Source organism: Perissodus microlepis, chromosome 11, assembly GCF_051167445.1.
Source record: "Perissodus microlepis isolate ML-2025 ecotype Zambia chromosome 11, ASM5116744v1, whole genome shotgun sequence".
Lineage (NCBI taxonomy): Eukaryota > Metazoa > Chordata > Actinopteri > Cichliformes > Cichlidae > Perissodus > Perissodus microlepis.
Genome location: NC_140471.1, coordinates 25,053,774 through 25,073,263, shown reverse-complemented (window position 1 = coordinate 25,073,263; position 19,490 = coordinate 25,053,774). Strand labels below are relative to the sequence as shown.

General features: G+C 38.6%; 3 protein-coding genes across 3 annotated transcripts; 2 read left to right on the top strand and 1 right to left on the bottom strand.

Moving 5' to 3' along the window:
* Nucleotides 1-1,992: 1,992 nt before the first annotated feature.
* cxcr3.2 (chemokine (C-X-C motif) receptor 3, tandem duplicate 2) lies at nucleotides 1,993-4,097 on the bottom strand. Its single transcript, XM_084945075.1, has 2 exons — nucleotides 3,971-4,097; nucleotides 1,993-3,786 (listed from the first exon to the last, which is right to left on the bottom strand). Exons 1-2 carry the CDS (start codon nucleotides 4,070-4,072, stop codon nucleotides 2,704-2,706), a joined length of 1,185 nt encoding a protein of 394 aa, XP_084801201.1. The 5' UTR covers nucleotides 4,073-4,097; the 3' UTR covers nucleotides 1,993-2,703.
* Nucleotides 4,098-12,946: 8,849 nt separating this feature from the next.
* On the top strand, nucleotides 12,947-14,569 carry cnfn (cornifelin). The gene is made up of 4 exons (XM_084944786.1): nucleotides 12,947-13,200; nucleotides 13,457-13,582; nucleotides 13,674-13,810; nucleotides 14,031-14,569. The coding sequence occupies exons 2-4, from the start codon at nucleotides 13,459-13,461 to the stop codon at nucleotides 14,121-14,123; spliced, it is 354 nt and encodes a 117-aa protein (XP_084800912.1). The 5' UTR covers nucleotides 12,947-13,200; nucleotides 13,457-13,458; the 3' UTR covers nucleotides 14,124-14,569.
* An 858-nt stretch (nucleotides 14,570-15,427) lies between these two features.
* On the top strand, nucleotides 15,428-19,394 carry tlr21 (toll-like receptor 21). Its single transcript, XM_084944158.1, has 2 exons — nucleotides 15,428-15,737; nucleotides 16,328-19,394. Exon 2 carries the CDS (start codon nucleotides 16,467-16,469, stop codon nucleotides 19,392-19,394), a length of 2,928 nt encoding a protein of 975 aa, XP_084800284.1. The 5' UTR covers nucleotides 15,428-15,737; nucleotides 16,328-16,466.
* The last annotated feature ends 96 nt before the right edge of the window (nucleotides 19,395-19,490 follow it).

Below are 19,490 nucleotides of genomic sequence, written 5' to 3'. Positions count from 1 at the left end.
CTTTTCCCCTCCTCAGTTCTTCGACATTCAAAGACCTGAAGACTTTTGAAGGCTTTCACATTGGAAATTTCAAAAGGCATTGATTTTGAAAAACAAAATCTGAGTGATATGATAGTAAATGTGCTTCATCTTACCTGGCATAGAAAGCTGGACTGTGCTACTTTATGGTAATTTGAACCACAGTTTTAAAATTTGGATTCCCTACTCAATATGACCTTTTGCCACTGATTTTCAGTCCAGTTCTTGTGTAATTTAGCATAAGTCAGGCTTTTGTCAGTGGGGCAGGTGAGTGATCTTCTCTTGGTGGGTCTGTCTCCACTGAAACTCTGTTTCCAAATTCTATCAAAACAGCTGATTCCTGACTTCTCCCTCTTAAACAACCCTTTCTCTTGACAGCAGTGGGCATGTGAAAAGAGAAAGCGCAGGCAAATCTGAAATCACTTCTTTATCAGTAGTAGCCTGCTCACCATAGTGAGCCCAACAGAGATTTCCAGATCATTGCATTGCAACTGGAGAAGGACCAGGAGACCATGACACAGGTACAAGGACTGTACGGAAAAATGAAAAATGAGTAAACATGTCCAAAATATGACTCCTTGGAAGCAAAGGCTCAAGAATTTTGCACAGTAATGTAAAGGTGATGAAAGGACTTGCTGTGATTTTTTTTTAGGTCTCCAGAAGACTCTATAATCACAACTGTTTATATTATTGAATCTCCAGGCAAATTATTTTAATCTACACTGTCTTTTAATCAGATTCCACCAGAGGGCAATCCTCTTACATGTAATCAGACTTTACATGTATTTTTTCTATTGTATTATTTTACATTAGACATTGTCTGACATGTCTGACATCTATTGTAAACATACAGTTAAACTTAATGTAGCACTCATGTGTTGTGTTTCATTTCAGTTGATCAATGTAATGTAATATGAGCCCATCTGTCTTCGCAGAAACAAGCAGGTCTCACAACTCAGCTCTTATTTTTTAAGTATTTAAATTAACTTCAAATAATAGACATAAAGACAGTATACTAAATACCACTATAAAGTTTGCTGACTTTGAAATGTGTAATTCTCAAGTAGATTCAAATGTTTTTGTTTTTTTGTCCAATTTTTATTTACTTCAAAGTATTTTCATTGCAGTAAGCTACTTTAAGGTCAGATCTGTCCACATTTAAACCTCACAACTACATGAATACTTTTGACATAAATATGTTTTTTAATTAATGATGTTATCAAACATAATGTGCTTCCAAACCTTTTGGTACTTTTGGTTCTTATAAAACAAATGTTGGGTCTAGTAACGGCTCTTTGGATTTCGCTCATGAAATATCAGAGTTGATGTCTTAGTTACAGTTTCTATATTTGTTGACTTATGCATGGTTACCTCTAAGTGCATTTTTACATTTAGCAACCAGTGAGGTTTATGAAGGTTAAGGTTCTTATCTTGACAGATAATCTTCCGTTAAACTTGACAGCGTGCCTCAAGTAAATGTTGCAAGTGCAGCTGTGTTGCAATGGCTTAGAGCTAATGAGTCACTCATTTGTGAAAATTCTTTCTGTCGTCAAACTCGGACCACCTGGCTCCAAACTGTGTGCCACTGAAGTTCCCTGTAAAACAGATCTGACTTTCAGCTGCTCCCTTATTTCTGAAAGATTCATAGCAAAAAGTGGGTCTGCATATGTGATATTTGATATGGCAGAGTTTTTTTTTATGGCAAATAACCTTCCTGATGCACTACCATTTATCTAGGCACATACTGAGCAGGTTTTGCATGTCAGGCAAAGGTGTTAACCACTTCACCATGGTGCCACATGCAGTTTTCTATAATAAAAAATAAGCAAGAAAAACAGAGAGCTGTCTTCCTGGAACTTTGCACCTGGAAGTGAGCTATGTCAACCTTCAGGTTTCCAGCCAAGAGTGCGTTCTTGCACAAAACAAAGTTTATTAGCTTTGTGGTATTTTCAGTATTTTCATGCTAGATTATAGAGGTTAAATCCATTTAGTGTTTTCCTCAGTGAGATTAATAATTGTGCTCTTTTTTTTTTTAGCAATGACATTCCTGGCAAAAAGTAAACCTGTAGGGAGGCAATGAAAAAATACATAAAAGACAGCTGAACAATCATTTTCTTTAAAACATTTAATACAAAAATATTCAGCATCGGTCAAAATAAAGGTTGCGTTTCAATGATACATAGAAAATTTAAGAAGCACTATAGCCATTTCATCTTTTGCAGCACTAAACATTTTAAAGGGCACAAATAGGATGATTGATTTATACATGTTACAACATAATTATAACATATACAGATTTAAAATCTTTTAAAAATTTATCAAAATATCTACTGGGAATAAATACATGAGATCTGACTCTGAGTACTTACGTAAACGTTACCCAATACTGCTGATCAAGCTTTTTAGAAATGTGGAAATCAAAAAGTTTCACAGTAAGTTAGCAAGAAATATTTTGTGACACCATCAGCATTTTGCAATCGTTTTACTCCATGGCTCGTGTCACACGCAAAAGAAATCAAAACAATACAAACTGCAGACTTCCAAAAAAGCACCAATAACATGTAGCAACTATTTTTGAGAACATTTTATTTCAGTTTTCACCTCACTTTACTATACAAGCTTCACACCCAAAACCACAAAAATATATTTTCATCTTCCTTTCTCTTTATGTATCTCTGACTAAAATCACACCATGACAGAATACGAGGTGTTTTCACTCTCTGCAGAACTGAACGATCCCGTGGCTTTTCTAAGCCTTCGCTCTCGCCACCCTTCCATTGCCAGCCAGCTCCTCTGTCCCAGTAGCCCCTTACACATTCTGACTAGCTCCCGCCTGAATTTCACTCCTACAAAGCCGTACAGCAGAGGATTGAGGGCACAGTGTGACAGCCCCAGACTTTCAGTGATCAGAGTTCCAACGTCAAGCACATAGCCAAGCTCACAGGATGCACTTAACACACCCAGCCTTAGCAGACTATCTGCCAGCTGGAAGCAGGTGTATGGAGCCCAACAGATTACAAATACAGACACTAAGGAGATGATGAGGCGGAGAGACTTGCGCTTTTGGCGGCGAGAGGCATTGCACAGAGACCTGAAGATCCGGATGTAGCAGTAGAGCATAACTAGGAGGGGAACCCCAAAGCCCAGAACTACACTGACAAACTTCAGCCCCACCTGCCACTGTAAAGTGTTTTCAGTGAACCACACCTGGCACACGGGCCCCCTCTGCTGACCGACAAGGTCTATCATCACCACTTGTTTAAAGTAAATGTCAATTCCACTCAAGCCCAGACAGACAGCCCAGATGATGGCACATGCAAACTGAGCATGGCATGTGCTTCGTTTCCAACTTGAGCTGATGGCATGAACGATTGCCAGGTATCTGTCAAAGCTGATGCAGGCCAGGAAGAGGATGCCACTGTACCGGTTTAGGGAGAAGAGAGCACCAGAGATCTTACAAACAGCCAAGCCGAACATCCAGCGGTGAGCCCATTGCACTGCAAACAGGGGCAGAGTGAAGGCCAGAAGAAGGTCTGAAATGGCCAGGTGAAGGAGGAAGGTGTCTGTTAAGGAAAAGGCACAAGCTCCACTACTCTGAGAGATTCTGTAGCGTCTGATCACACACAGCACCAGCACGTTGCCAACAACTGCCAAGACGAACACCAGGCTGTATACTACAGGGGAGTACTTTTCTGCAAAACCATAGATGTCTTCCTCTAAGCATGGGGCTGCAACAGCTTCTGTCATATTTCCATAATAATCATAGTCCTGTGAGAAGACAGAGATACAGAACTCATCAATATCTTTCAAAGACCTGGGTAATTAAAAAAAAAAAAAGACTTGCTTTTGGATAAGGTTCAGGTAACACTTTGTGTTTCCTAATGAACAATTATGCATAACAACTAAATAACTAATTTAAATTAATAACTAAATTTTAAAAATATCCACTCACCCAGCTATTGTCTGTGGTTGACATGGCTGAATCTGGGATTGGACGGCGAGCCAGCAGAAGACCTAAAACCTTCCAAGGGAGATGAGAGTACACTGTTCTCATAAACACGTTTGCCAGACATCCCTTTTCACATCTTGCCTTAGCCAGATGACAGAGGATCAGAAAGAAGAAGTAAGAATTTCAGGAACTGATTGTTTTTTTTTTTTCAGTTTTAGACAGATGAAAACATAGCTAAAGTGGGAATTGATGACTGTTTCAGGAAATTTTTTACACATATTTTTAATCCGTGTCTCCACCTAGCTGTAAGCGTCAGCCAGACAGACAGAGCATGACTACTGTGCTTCATATGAAAAATATTCCATTGCAAGAAAACTTAGAAGAAAATGCATCCTCTTTGAAAACAAAAATTGATTACACATCATAAAGTAAAAAACTATAAGTTGTCAGGCTTTAAAAAGCAGAAAGTTGTTTTTGCAAAGAAATCCTCCACAACTAAGGAGAAGTGAAAGTGCTTTGTTGGCACAAATTTTACACTCGCCGCTATGCTGCAAGTTCAACTTGCTTTGACATATCAAGCATTTCACTCAACCTACAATGTAGGAACTTGTTTGTTTGTTTCTTCAGGAGTATTTTTTTTTCCTGTTTTTGTCAATTTATAGAATGTGAAAATATAAAACAGTTTAGAGCTCAGCAGGACTGCATTATAAGATTTATTAAGTGATTTCAAACATTGGTGCCTTTGGATTTCGCTCACTTTGGACTTCTGGAAAAAAAAAAAACATCCCTCACTGAAAACATAAGATCTCTCTATAAATATGCATTACATATTACTCAAGGGCCGGTGTACTGCAGGTTTTAGATATCACCCTGGATCAACACACCTGAATCAAATGATTAGTTCATTACCAGGAGTCTGGAGAACTTCAAGACATGTTGAAGTAATTTAGCCATTAAAATCAGCTGTGTTGGATCAAGGACACATCTGAAACCTGCAGGACACCGGCCATTGAGGCCTCGAGTTCCCCCACCCCTGGTTTAAAGGATGACAACAAAGCTGTGTGCAGAAACAATGTTAGAGGTACTTCAAAGGCTCTCGGAAGTGAATTAAAAGTAAATGCTAAAACTGTTTTACTAAATTAGTGTACTAAATACTAAAAGACTCCACGGACACTTCAGGGTATACATTTTAAATTGAGGTAAGAGGAAAAAATTTTAAAAAGCGTGTTAGCAAGCAGTGGGCGACTTAATTAAAGTCACTCAGTTAAAACTACTAAAGCTGGATTAACTGAGTGAGCCATGTCAACTCACTCAAATATTATATATATATATGTATAAATAGAGCAAACAAGACTTACCTTCTGAACTTTTATAAAAACAGGATACAAGCTGATGAAGGCTGGTGAAAGAGATACTGAAGGCTTTATGATTGTGCAGGCTTTAAAGAAGACAGGATATGACATTATTTGCGTTTATCTTTGTGGTTAAATTAAACATAGGTTTAAGAGACATCAGGATATATCGTTTGCTTGAACTGTGGTAGATAGGATTTCCTGCAGATGATGTCTCTATGCAGACTTTAAAAAACTTTAAAAGTTTATGAGGTTTGGGCACCAATGACACCAAAAGACAGTCAGTCCACAAGTTTGAAACTAAGGTGAACACATAAAAAAGTATGTTTAAGCAGTAGATAATTGCATAGTCAGGTTCAAGAACATTCAAATGCAAATTGAAAAATTCAGTTAAGAAATGAGTCATAAACTAGACAGAGGCTGGATAGTCTGAGTGAGCCATATCCCCTCACGGTACAAGTGTTATTTTTGAAAAGCAGTTCGTTTGAGAGGAACTGAATACTGTTGTGGTTACATCTGTCTCAACCGAAGGTCTCCTGGAAAATTAAGCTATTGTGTAACATCATACATGTTTTTGTCTTCTGACAGCCCCTCAAACACTATGCTTCCATGTTTAAATTCAGACTTTTTCTTATGTTACCCAATGTAAACAAAAAATCAACCCTAAGTGTTTTATTAATGTGACATTTTACACTTGTATTTTGTAGCTTTATTGAAATAAAAAAGTTGCAGCATGAGTCAGTTATCGGCACATTTATTTATTGGTGGATGCAAGTGTTCAGAACACAGATAGCTTTTGGAAAGAAAGGGTGTCACAATCTAGAGGTGCATGTTTTAGACGAAGAACAAGTCCCTAACTGGAATGAGAGCAGTCCCTGATGACGTTTTGTGGTCTGAGGTGGCAATGTCCTCTAGGGTTGACAGATAGCAACCGCTGGTTTTTTCTCCACCAGTGCTTGCAGCACCATTTTTTTCTGCCACAGAGCAGCGTGCGTACCACACTGATGTGAATTATGTTATAACAGCAGAAAGTGGAGTCTCACTGAGGAACTCACAAGCTCTCCACAGTCAATACAAAATGAGGCTTGGTTTGAGTCAAGCTTTTCCTGTATTTCAGTATCAACTCTTTAGTCCTAAAGGTGTTCTAAGCTACTATGTTCACTGAACACCACACTGATGGGCAGTGGCGGTCTTAGCCTGTTTGGTGCCCTGGAACACCCCCTCTGGCACCCGCCCACCCCACCCCCAGTACCCTCCACCCCGCCCCACCCCACACCCCGCATACACACATTCAATATATTAAGGATTGTACAATAACATATTTTACTGTTATTGGAACATATCAATAACTGACAATGACTAATGCACCTTAATATTGTGCTGAACACAATCCAAAAGATTCAGTAAGCTACATCAGTGTCTACTGTTTACTATAGCCAAGTGGCTAACAAACGTAAACAGACATTTTCACTATCCCTACTAATTAATGTTATCTTGTTGTATCTCTGTTGTGGTCAGTGCTATCCTCTATGCTGTTGCATGCTGGGGCAGCAGGTTGAGGGTCACAGATGCCCACAGACTAAATAAACTGATCCACAAGGCCAGTAATGTTGTGGGGATGGAGCTGGACTCTGTCAGGGTGGTGTCTGAGAGGCAGATGTTGTCCAAGATAAGGACAATCATGAATAATACCTCCCACCCACTCCATGAAGTACTGGCTAGTTACAGGAGCACGTTCAGTGAGAGACTGAGATTACCAAACGCACCACTGAATGACACAGGAAATCATTCCTGCCCGTGGCCATCTCCCTGTACAACTCCTCCATCTAATACACTGTAAACGCTGCAATAGTTACACCCTTTTTACACACGCTTTTTTCTACTCTGGAATATTCTTGTCAATTTTGTTGATATTTATTTATAATCACCTCTGTTAATTCTTGATATTTATAATTGAGTGATCTGTATATATTAGTGCTATTTCCTAAATGTGTAAAATCTGTAACATAATGTATTGTTTGGAGTTTAGTCTGTTACTGTTACTATTTTTAGAATTTCTTCTTGGACCAACTGTAACCCACATAATTTCCATAGGGATTAATAAAGTATTCTGATTCTGATTCTGATTGTTTCAGGATGACCTGCCATTATCCAATGACACATCTGCTGACCTGTATCTTTTGCTCATTTCTCCTCCTCTTCTTTTTTCTTTTTTCCTAAACTGAGCACCTGATGGCTTTGAACTTTTCTTGTCCATCTTCCATTGGTTTTAATTTTGCACTCCAGTATGAACACCCACCCCCCAACCCGAGGATCACCACAACATAACCTAATAGACCTATACCTTAGTTCACAGATATGCTTTGTCTAGGGTTTATTTCTGGGATTTCGCACAACCCAGGAGTCAGACCAGGAATACAAAATGGGCTTGGATTTCCACATTATGAATGAAATGTGCTCTATTTGGAAGCAGCCGCCCCCTCCCCTGTCGACACTTTGTGTGCCAGACTTTAAATCATCAAACTGTAAATTATAAATTGTTATTGATCCCTTTACCGCTAGTCCTAAAGTATATATTTATTTTTTTACTCTTTTCATATTTATTGTTTGTTTACTTGCACTGTTGTAACTGAAGCCTCATCGTCTCGTCTTTCTGTATACTGTACTGTATGTAGCGGAGATGACAATAAAGTTTACTTTGACTTCAGCAGCGGCAAGTGGGCGCACCGAGGGCTCTCGCGTTCACTTTATAGAATTTTGAAAAAAACAAAAAACAAAAAAAACAAACATTTTCAAACAAATTATAAGACTGTATCATAATGTCTGGTGTTTCGTGTTTGTTGGTTTGTTTTTATTTTGTTATATTCTGCGAGCTGGTTATTAGATGCTGCTCCAGCCAGTGAATCCTCCGCCTGCTGCTTGCGGCACATGGAGGAGAGGGCGGGGCGCCCTCTCCTCCATGTGCCGCAAGCAGCAGGCGCACGTCGCAAATGGAGGGCGCCTTTACTCCCAGCAAATGGGCGGCAGAAAACCGACCGGTGCCTATGCCGTCTCCAAAATGCGCTGGCTGATGTCGGGCAGCATGAGTACGAGCAACTTTTTTTTTTTTTTTTTTGGAGATGCCCGTGATGCTGCCCCCACCACGATGCCGCCCTGGTCAACCGCCCATGTCGCCCCTATCAAAAACCGCTACTGCTGATGGGCACATCTCATCTCTGTATGCTGACTCACCTACACCTGAGATTAGCTCAACAACAACTGCGTCATCAGCAGATTAAACAATGATGTTGGATGAGTGCTGTACAGTCACTGGTGTGCGTTATGTAAAGAAGCAACCTCAAAGAGATTCAGTGTTCAGTGTAATGGATGAGGATGTATGGGGAAAAATTTGATGTGATGAGAGGGGTTTGACAAAAACCTCTTGGTCCAAGTGCTGATCAATGACTTTACAAAGCGCTAAAAATAAACTTGTCAGTAATGAAGAGACAATATTGTTTCAGTATTTCCACATTGAATCATCAAGTCAACTAATGTATTCAGTTCAATTAAAAAAATGTATGTATATAGTGCAAAATTACAAAAACAGTTGCCTTAAGGCACTTTATATTGTAAGATAGCAAAAACCTTATGATAATACAGGGAAAACCCCAAGAATTTGATGGCCCCGTATGAGCAAGCACTTAGCGATGGTGGGAAGGAAAAATGTCCTTTTAATGGAAAGAAACAACCGGCAGAACCAAGCTCATGGAGGGGCAACCACTTACCTCGACTGGCTGGGAGGGAGAAGGGAAAAACAGGCCAAAGACAGAGTGTAGAAGAGAGCCTGAGATTAATAACAGCTAATAATTAAATGCAGAGTGGTGTATGAATGAGGTCATTAAGGTAAGATGGGCCCCGATTATTCAAGACCTTGTATGTGAGGAGACAGAGTTTAAATTTGATTCTGGATTTAACAGGGAGCCAATGAAGAGAAGATAATATAGGAAAAATACACTCTCTCTTTCTATTTCCTGTTAGCACGCTTGCTGCTGAATTTTGGATAAACTCAAGACTTTCCAGTAAGTTTTTAGGACAGCCTGATAATAATGATATCCAATAGTCCAGCCAGAAAGTAATTCTCAACTAACTCATTTTTTAGCATCACGATCAGACGTTTCTAATTTGAAAGATATTGCACAAAAGGAGAGGGAAGCAGTCCTACATATTTGTTCAATATGCGCATTGAAGAACACATTCTCACCAAGAACAGTTGCAAGATTCCTCACAGTAATACTGGAGACCAAGGCACTGTCATCCAGAGAAAGCGTCTGGTTAGAGACCATATTTCTAGAATTTTTAGGGCTGAGTACAATATGCTCAGTTTTACCTGAATTTAGAAGCATAAAGTTAGAAGTCATTCAGGTAGTTATGTGTTTAAGATATTCCTTCAGTTTAACTAACTGGTGTGTGTTATCTAGCTTCAGAGCTAGATAAAGCTGTGGATCATCTGCATAGCAGTGAAAATGTATGCTATGCCTTCTAATGATAGCATATACAAAGTAAACAGAACTGGTCCTAGCATAAAATCTGTTGGAGTCTAGATAAAATTCAAACCACTGCATAGCAGTGTCTTTAATACCTAATGCTTGCCCCAATGTCTCTAATAAAATATTGTGTTCAACAATGAATGATGCACTGAAGTATAGCCTCTGACAGCAAAAGGATGATGTTACTGTCAGGTGCCATAAGAAGATCATTTTTAACCAGGGGGGATTCTAGGATCAGAGCTTTGGGGGTGCGGAGCACCCAGAGAGCTGCCCAGCCAGACAAGATAAACTTTACTCGTCACGATGAGACTTCTTCCCTGTCTCTGTCAGTCCCTGCATCCTTTAATGTCTCCAGTTATCCCAGGTTCTCTCTGACTGTCTCCTTGGTGCATTTATACCTCTGTTCCTCCCTGTCCTCGTCATCTGTTGTCTTCGTCTCCGTTATCAGTCATCATTATTTTACCATCTCTGTGCAAGTCTGCAAATTTCTTTATTAAATCATGAGATTCTTAAATTCATCAAGTCTTTATGTGCCTGGGTCCTCATCACAAAACATGACATGACTGTTTTGTACATTTTAACACAATTTAATCCCCACATTTGTGAAAAAGCAAAACACTTTTTTGAAAAGTCTGTAACAAAACCATCAAATCTGATAAAGGTTATTTAAATGCTGCAAAAGAAGAATGGACTGGAATAAAAAAATAAATTTACATATCCTAACCTTGATTACTGGGGAAGAAAAATGAATGATGCTCATAGTGGGCAAGAAGTAAACTGAGTGGACAGAGATTCACTTTTAATGTGTATGTATAATATAATACAGATACACAAAAATACACTCCAAAAATAGAAGAGTCCTTGAAATGTACTGTGGTGGAGGTGTGGTCCCGGGCGCGGCTGCAGGGGAGGAGTGGTGCAGTGAGCTCAACGGGGCGGTGCTGGAGACGCAGGTGAGAACAGCTGATGGCGTTTGGACTGATGATGGTTTCCTTCCCCTTTTATAGTGAGACGGAAGAGGAGCGGAGGGAGAGCTGGAAATCAGCTGAGACCGGAGCTGTCAGACTGTGGACGGTCATAACAAATGAAAACTAGAAATAAATGTGCCATCTGGCGACAAACAACTGTGCGTGTGTGTACGTGTGTGAAGTGCATTTCACATGTACAAATGTACAAAATATTAATAAAAAAAACCTTAAATCTTAAAAATGGAGGCAACTTTGCCTATGGTACAATGTATACTATGTATGAAACAATCTTTACTGCATCTCTAAAAGTCGATTCTGTTCATCTGGACGTAGCGTTTTGTGGAAGAAAGGTTTCGTCACTCACCCAAGTTACTTCTTTAGTCTTAGCTGACTGCAAGTTTCCCCAATCTTATAAACAGTACATTTGCATAATGAATTGCAAATTTATAAGATTGGGGAAACCTGCAGTCAGCTGAGATTGAAGAAGTCACTTGGGTGAGTGACGAAACCTTTCTCCCACAAAACGCTACGTCCAGATGAACAGAATCGACTTTTGGAGATTTACTTTCCTGGATGATTGAGAATGCATCAAGATGATCTTTACTGCAGATACTAGTATGGCTCTGCAGATGTCACCTCACCTTGAGGTTGGCAAATCTGTCTGTCATTTTTTGGTGATCAACTCTCTCAAGCAATTTAGCTGTTTCAGTTTTGCCTGTCACTATTCCCTGTCCGTTTTCTTACCTGGTTCTTCCTGACCTTTCTCCTCATGTTCCCCTCTTTCCTCTCTCCCTCTTTGGACTGACAATCATACACAAATAGATTGTATTAAATTAGATGAAAAAAATACATTAATATGAAAAAAGCCCTCTCTCAGTGTACTTTCAACCAAAAGGCAAATAACCAAACCACATGTACCACTAATAAAAGATAAATATTGAAACATTGATCCAACATTATCCTGTATTGACGGAACATTTGATCTTACACCTTTTTTTGAAAAACGTCCTTATATCCATTATGAACCTGGCTGTCCCTCTGTACACAAAACACACACACACACACACACACACACACACACACACACACACACACAACAGGAGTTATAAGGTTAATGGGCATCCAGTCAGTTAGCTAGTTAGTACCTTGGGTTTAATATCGGCACATCTGACAAATTTATTTCATTTTATTTCAAACAGGACAGTGGTAACAACAGTAGGCTACGGACAATTTTAAGTTTTAGATTTTAAATAGGCTGTATACATTTCAATGGGAGCAACAGGACTGTCAAATGTCGCTGATTTTACTACAGAGTAGGACGGATTGTAGGGCAGCAAACATCGTCGGAAAACACGTTTTCAACACTGCAGGTTACCTGGTGTAATGTTTTTCCTACCAAACTATATAAAGATTAACTTTAGGTTAAATGCAGCTAAATTGTCCTGTTTTAAGGCAGGCACTTACACCTCCGCCTCTGTTTGTAACCTTCACTAACACTATTTTTGTACTTTGCAAAGTTATGAAACCTGACAGAAACTCTTCAAATAAGCCATTTAGCATTACCATTACAACCACTCTTTCAAGAATTTTTGAGATAAAAGGAAGGTTGGAGATAAGTAGCCAAGAAAGCTGGTCAAGTGATGGCTTTTTAAGTAGTGGTTTAATTACTGCCAGATTGAAGGCCTGTGGTATAGAGTTGATTAACAGAGATAAGTTAGTCATATTTAAAACTAAATGTAATGCACTGTACATTTGAACTGATGATTTATTACCTTTTTTTAACTGAAAAAGCCATAAAGAACAACAACAAAAGTGGTATTTGAACGGCCTAGAAGTCAGAAATACTTTGCTAAATTGTATTATACAAGTATAATGTTTCCGTGCTTTTCATGAGTACTTTCTTGAGTCACTGGTATGTACATACGGAGTGCCACTTTATGAAGTCAACAGAGTATGCGCTTCAGCGTCACAGTTCATTTAATTTTTTCAGCTTGTCCCCTGTTATGTACACACACCACACCTGCCATGAAGTCAAAACCTTGTTGATATGTAAATGTACAATAAGTTCCTGCTTTGTCCCTCAAGTGCTATTAATCTGATAAAGCCTGCATAATTCTAGGTGCACCGTTTTAGGTGTGTGATACGCCCCAAAACCAAACATTTTTTCCTTTTTTCCTTTACAAGACATTCAGCCCTGTTTACTTGGTCATTGTTTGCCATCTCATATCAGCATAGAAACTGAACTACAACCTATGCATACTGTGTCACTGGGTATAAGAGCTGTGGCTGTAAACCCTATCCTAGTCTTCAATTTCAGACCTTGCTTTCAGGAGCCAGATACTAACTTCAAGAGTTGAAGGGGACTACAAATTTTCCTACAAATCAAGGTAGTTTAAACTCATCCTACTAACTGATTTTCTTTATATCTGATTTGGGGTAAACTCTTAATCAAGAAAGATCTAATAATTTTTGGTTGGAATAAAATCTTAAGAAGCTTTCACAACACAGATTTGGATATATAACATTTGTTATAAAGAAACTGTGTAAAAGTGTCTCAAAAGTTCTATAAACAAGAAAGTAAACTGGTAAAGTAAGTGACCTTCATGTTTAATTTGCTCCAAGTTATTTTTCTTCTTCTTGCAGCCATGGAATACCAGACAAATGTGATAAATGCACAACCTCAGGTGACTGTGACACAGTACACGGTCTCCCGTGGGTCGTCAGAGTGGAGTACAAATGCATGCGACTGCTGTGAAGACTGCGGCATCTGTACGTGTCTATATAAGTTCTATGGGAACATGCTGAAGTTTACCAACAGTGTAACATAACAGAAATATGATAAAACATCTCTCACCTCCAGGTCTTTGTGGAACATTCGTTCCCTGCATCCTGGCTTGTCAGGTGGCTCAGGACAGCGATGAAAGCTGCTGTCTGGCCTGCCTTCCCGGCGCCCTGATTGCTTTACGGACAAGCATACGCAACAGATACAATATTGGTGTAAGTGTGCTGCAGATGTCTAATCATTTATTAAACAAGAAGACTAGAATTCTAATCATGAATTCAATCATGAAGTCATAAAATTCTCTAGAATTCTAATCTAGACGGTGTTTTATATTACATTTTTGAAATCCCAGCACTCTAAATATGGTTCTGTAAAAAAAAAACAAAAAAACTATGATGTTTGTCACCAGTTTACTGTGACTGTGCTTTTCCTCAGGGCTCTGTGTGTGACGACTGGTTAGTCATGGCCTGCATTCCAGCATGTGGATTATGTCAGATGGCACGTGAGCAGAAGATAAGAGGAAACTGAAAATTTATACAATATATGATATCCTCAACGTATCAAAGTAATATAATATGTGAAAATGTATTTCTTCAGTTTTCTGTATCTTAAATTAAAATCTTAGAAAAAAATGCCATAGACATATTGTAGTAAAGCTAAAGGATTTGATAAGAAATAAAGTCAGATAACTGGACTAAACTGACAATTTCTTCTTGTTTTTCCTTGTTTATTCTATAGTTTAATAGGATTACATAGTATATCTGTTATATTTGAAATGTGAGCTCTGAGTCTTAGAATAAGGCTTAAAACCCCCGTATCTTTCACTCAAAGTTCAACAGCGACTCATTGTGCTGACACCAAGTTTGTGCAACAAATCAGCGAAAAAATCTGACGGATATGTGGGAATTTGCAGCACGAGTAACTCTTAACCACCCTTAAACCCCCCCAAAACAAAACAAAACAAAACAAATCAACCAGTTTATGGTGGTAAACTCAAATAACTATCATCATCATTTCTGAGAACTTTTTTACTACCTACAATATAATTCAATAATGTTCACAATTTTATATTTTTCTTTTTTTAATGTTTAAGATAATTGTGTTAAAAATACGTGATTTATAGATGTGTGAATGCAAATTGTATATCCACTCAAAAACAATATTTCAATAAAACTATTGGAATTAATGTGTTGTGATTAAATAGTTGAACACAGCTGTAAAGGATTATGAAAGAAGAAGAATACGTTGGAGACATCTTCCCCTTTCTGACTGAGTGTTTTATTTTTGGCTGACCATGTACTTCAGAGCTGTCTAAAGCCACAGGGTGAGGCGAAAAGCATTAATCTGAGTAAGTACAAATTAGGGTACCTTATAACTTTAAACTATCAGGACATTTTTTCAGTTTTCCTGGGGAAGTTTGAGGAATGACATCAATATTATAAAGTTATGCTCATAAAGGGTGAATCTTAAAAGTGGCACGCATTATATAAAAAAAAATCTCTGAAAACTATTTCGCAACTTTTTCTATACATTTTATTTTTATAGACAGCTTCCTCTTTCTGACTCAATTTTTTTGCAGGCACCAAAAACAAAGCTGTCTGAGAAGGCAGGATAAACAGCATTAATTTAAGTAAGTACAAATTAGATTAACTTCACACATCATGACATTTTCAGTTTTCTTGGGATCATCTAAGGAAAGGAAATAAACGTTATCTTATTTGCAAAATCATAAGAATTTATGTTTGTAAAGGGTGAAAATTAAACATTATACATAGGAAAGAACCAAATTATTTCTCAACTCTTTCTATGCATTTCTTTTATCGTTCTAAAATTATTGATATCGTGATTTTTGCCAAATATATGTAGTATTCAATTAGGAATTCATTGCTTTTCAACATTGTGCATTGTGTGGACCGCAATGACGTGAGAGAAACCCTAAAGAGGAGGAGAAGGGCAAACATTCATTTATATTGAAAGTGGATGTGAAAACATAAGAAAAGAGGAACAAAGTTTTTCTCATCGTATAAATTTCTTCGGAACACGCTCCTCACACCTCAGGATTAGAAGATTCTTTTATGCTGAGACTATTCCTAGAGACTCGCAACTCCTTCTAATAAGAAATGGTAACAGCAACAAGAAAAGGTAATAATCTGAGCTTGGGTTAGTAAAGTAATTATAAAAATACTTAGTCTAAATTAAAATGTCAGTTGAAGGCAGCAGGCTCCAACAACCATGATGAGTATCCTGTATACTGTTTCTACAATATTTTAAAAATGATTAAAAATCTATCAGATATACAATGCTAGTTTGTCAATTTACGTCTTTATAATGTTTAAATGTACTTGTACCGATCGTGGCTCAAGAGTTGGTAGTTTGTCTTATAATCGAAAGGTTGCCGGTTCGAGCCCCGGGTCGGACAGTCTCGGTCATTGTGTCCTTGGGCAACTTCATCTACCGCCTACTGGCGATGGCCAGAGGGGTTGATGGTGCAATGTGGCAGCCTCGCTTCTGTCAGTGTGCCCCAGGGCAGCTGTGGCTACAACTGTAGCTTGCCTCCACCAGTGTGTGAATGAATAGTGGAATTGTAAAGCGCTTTTGAGGGTCTTAAAAAGCACATTATTATTATTGTCAGATTTTAAGAGACAGCTGAAAACATCAATGATATACCTAAAGCGAGAATTTGCAATCTGATATTAGAATTTTTTTCTGATTTGAAAGTATTCTCTTTTCAGATCCCTGCATTCACCTGATGAAAAAACACAGAGGCCTTTAGACGTTTTCAACTTAATATTTAAACAAACGAAACGAAAAAAAAAAGGAGCCGACAGAAGTTATTTAAAGGACTATTTCTTTGCACTGCAAGAAGACGAAATGGGAAACCATCAGCTGCTGTCAGTTACAGTTGTTCTTGCAGCTGTTCAACTCATCAGTAGTTACAGTTTCAGGAACTGCATTGCAGAAGCAGATTCTGATGGGAAAACTTTCAACTGCATGCATCGGAATGCAATGCATATTTCTGATATTGTCAGTGACCTGCCACCATCTGCCATCAATCTCACCATTTTAAGAACTCCTCTGATGGACCTTCCTAACAACAGCTTTAGTAACCTAGTAGACCTTCAGCACCTCAGAATTGATAATAATTCCTTGACAACCATCCGTCAGTTAGCTTTCCAAGGCTTGTATCAACTGAAGACTCTAAACATGTCATTAAACAAAATATCAGAGCTCAACCCTTCTCTGTTTAAGGACCTGCAGAATCTCACCTCCCTCTTTTTGGCCAACAATGCATTGGAGCGGCTGCCCGAGGATATTTTTTCATCTGTTCTCAAGCTACACACTTTAATCCTGAGACAAAACTTTCTGTCAGATTTCTCAGGCATTGCTAAGTCTGTGGCACATCTGACAAATCTGACGACACTGGATCTTTGCTTTAACAATTTGACCTCCCTCAGACACTCAAATGTGTCACTGCCCCAGTCCCTCACTGTTTTGTATGTTTGCCATAATAATCTATTAACGCTGGGATGTAAGCCTTCATTTCTCAGCTTTATCAACATTTTAGATTTGTCATACAATTCTCAGCTGCCTACAAAAGCCTTTGATCAAATTGATTTGAGCACTATAAATTATTTGCGTTTGCGTTCAACAAATGTAACAATAGTGGAGTTTTTAAACATTAGCAACATCAATCCAAGTCATGTTGATTTCTCTGGTACAGGACTGAACAATGACAGCATGCTCAAAGAATTATGCATACTGTTGAAAAAAAGGCTGAAAGAGAAAAATCTTAAAAATATGAACCTGGGTAATAATGCAATTAGGCAACTTACAAATAACACACTGTCCTATTGTCCTAATATCACAGGGGCTTTGGATCTATCCCGCAACAACCTAAAGAGTGCATATTGCCTTGAGTTTCTTAGAAGACATGTATACATAGAAGACTTCAAAGCAGAGCACAACCATCTCAGCTCCCTAATATACTGTAAAACAATGTTTCAATTAAAAAAAATGGAAAATCTGAGTTATCGTTACAATCGCATCTTAAAAGTTGACTCTCATGCTTTTTATCATACACCAAATATCAGGACGCTACAACTTAACATAAACAGTATTGCATTTCTCCATATACACGCTCTCAAGGGACTAAAAAAGCTCGAGACACTTCGTTTAGACAATAACCTCTTAACTGATTTGTTCAGTGTCACATTTGAAGATCTGGTCAGTTTGCAAATTCTTAACCTTCGCAACAACCGCATTTCTGTCATTTTCAATGGGACTTTTTTCAACCTGACATCTTTAAATACACTGGATCTTGGAGGTAATAAGATTACCCATTTTCAGCAATCGGGTCTTGATGGACTAAAAAGCCTGTCCAAGCTCTATCTAGATGGAAACCAGCTAAAACAAATTGACCCTTTCTTATATCGTGCATTTCAAGACACCCTCACTGTGCTAGATTTACAGAGTAATCAGATTTGCTTCATAACAGAAACTCATGAGTCACCATTCATGAATCTCAGCAGACTGACTGATCTGAAATTAGATCGGCAGCGACCTAACGGACTCACCGTTTTACCACGCACTTTACTACGTGGCCTCTACTCACTGAAATCTTTGTATCTCACCAACAATAACATATACCATCTTGCTCCTGATACCTTTGATGACCTAACAGACTTAAGTTTCCTCACACTGGATAACTGCTGTGTTGGGGTGAAAAAATTAGAACCAGGGGTCTTTAAAAATCTAAGAAATTTGACCAGATTGGCTGCAGAAAATATGGGCATTCAGAACTTCTCTAAAGAGGTTTTTGGGAATCTTACACAGTTACGTTTACTGCAGCTCAACCGCAATGCCATGCAGACTCTTTCTGTAGACGCATTAATGAGTCTACCTATGCTTCGTTACCTTGACATACGAGATAATCCTGTAAGCTGCACCTGCAACAACGGGCCTTTGCAAAATTATACAAAGAATAACACAGATGTTCAGGTGGTGTACCTGTACAACCTGTCATGCCAACACAATCCAAAACTCAAATTTTACAATTTTGACACTAAAGTTTGTCGCGGAGATATAGGAATGTACCTGTTTTTTAGCACATCAGCTGCAATCTTCTTGTTTACAATCATTCCCTTATTCTATGTTAAACTCTACTGGAAAATGAAGTACAGCTACTATGTGTTTCGGGCCTGGTTTAGCGAGCAGTGGAGCAGATTCCATGAGGAGGAGGAGAATTGTAAATATGATGCATTTATTTCCTATAACTCATCTGATGAACAATGGGTCATGGACCAATTGTTACCCAACTTGGAGGGAGGCGGATCATCTTTTAAGCTTTGCCTGCACCACAGGGACTTTGAGTTGGGCCGTGATATTGTGGACAATATTGTTTCTGCTGTATACAGCAGCCGGAAAACCATTTGTGTGGTGAGCAGGAATTTTCTGCAAAGTGAGTGGTGTTCTCTGGAAATCCAGCTTGCCAGTTACAGACTCTTTGATGAGCACAGAGATGTTCTCCTGCTCGTTTTTCTGGAGCCAATCTCTGAGAGGCAGCTGTCTTCGTATCATCGCATGAGGAAAGTTATGTTAAAAAAGACTTACCTGCAGTGGCCTGGTTCAGACTGTACTAACCCAACACAGGCGCAGGAACTGTTCTGGAATCAGCTGCGTAGAGGAATAAAAACAGGGACCAGACTAGAGACAGAAGAATATTCTGCAACTCGTGAGAGCAAAGAAGCTGAAGACTTTACGGATGAGAGATCTGATGAAAACTTTTACTTGCAACCATAGAAAGAAAATAAGAATGTGTGATTTGTGGTTTTACTCAATTAACCTTTCAGTCTAAATGTGTTTTTCTGTGATGAAGTTATGTTGTAAATATACAAT

What these genes read in the sequence shown, in the direction of transcription:
- tlr21 (XM_084944158.1), top strand. Translation starts at nt 16,467, where the DNA reads ATGGGAAACCATCAGCTGCTGTCAGTTACAGTTGTTCTTGCAGCTGTT.
- cxcr3.2 (XM_084945075.1), bottom strand. Translation starts at nt 4,072, where the DNA reads ATGAGAACAGTGTACTCTCATCTCCCTTGGAAGGTTTTAGGTCTTCTG. An exon ending in CAACCACAGACAATAGCTGG is followed by an intron (nt 3,787 to 3,970) that starts GTGAGTGGATAT and finishes GTCTTCTCACAG; the next exon opens with GACTATGATTATTATGGAAA.
- cnfn (XM_084944786.1), top strand. Translation starts at nt 13,459, where the DNA reads ATGGAATACCAGACAAATGTGATAAATGCACAACCTCAGGTGACTGTG. An exon ending in CTGTGAAGACTGCGGCATCT is followed by an intron (nt 13,583 to 13,673) that starts GTACGTGTCTAT and finishes TCTCACCTCCAG; the next exon opens with GTCTTTGTGGAACATTCGTT. An exon ending in GCAACAGATACAATATTGGT is followed by an intron (nt 13,811 to 14,030) that starts GTAAGTGTGCTG and finishes GCTTTTCCTCAG; the next exon opens with GGCTCTGTGTGTGACGACTG.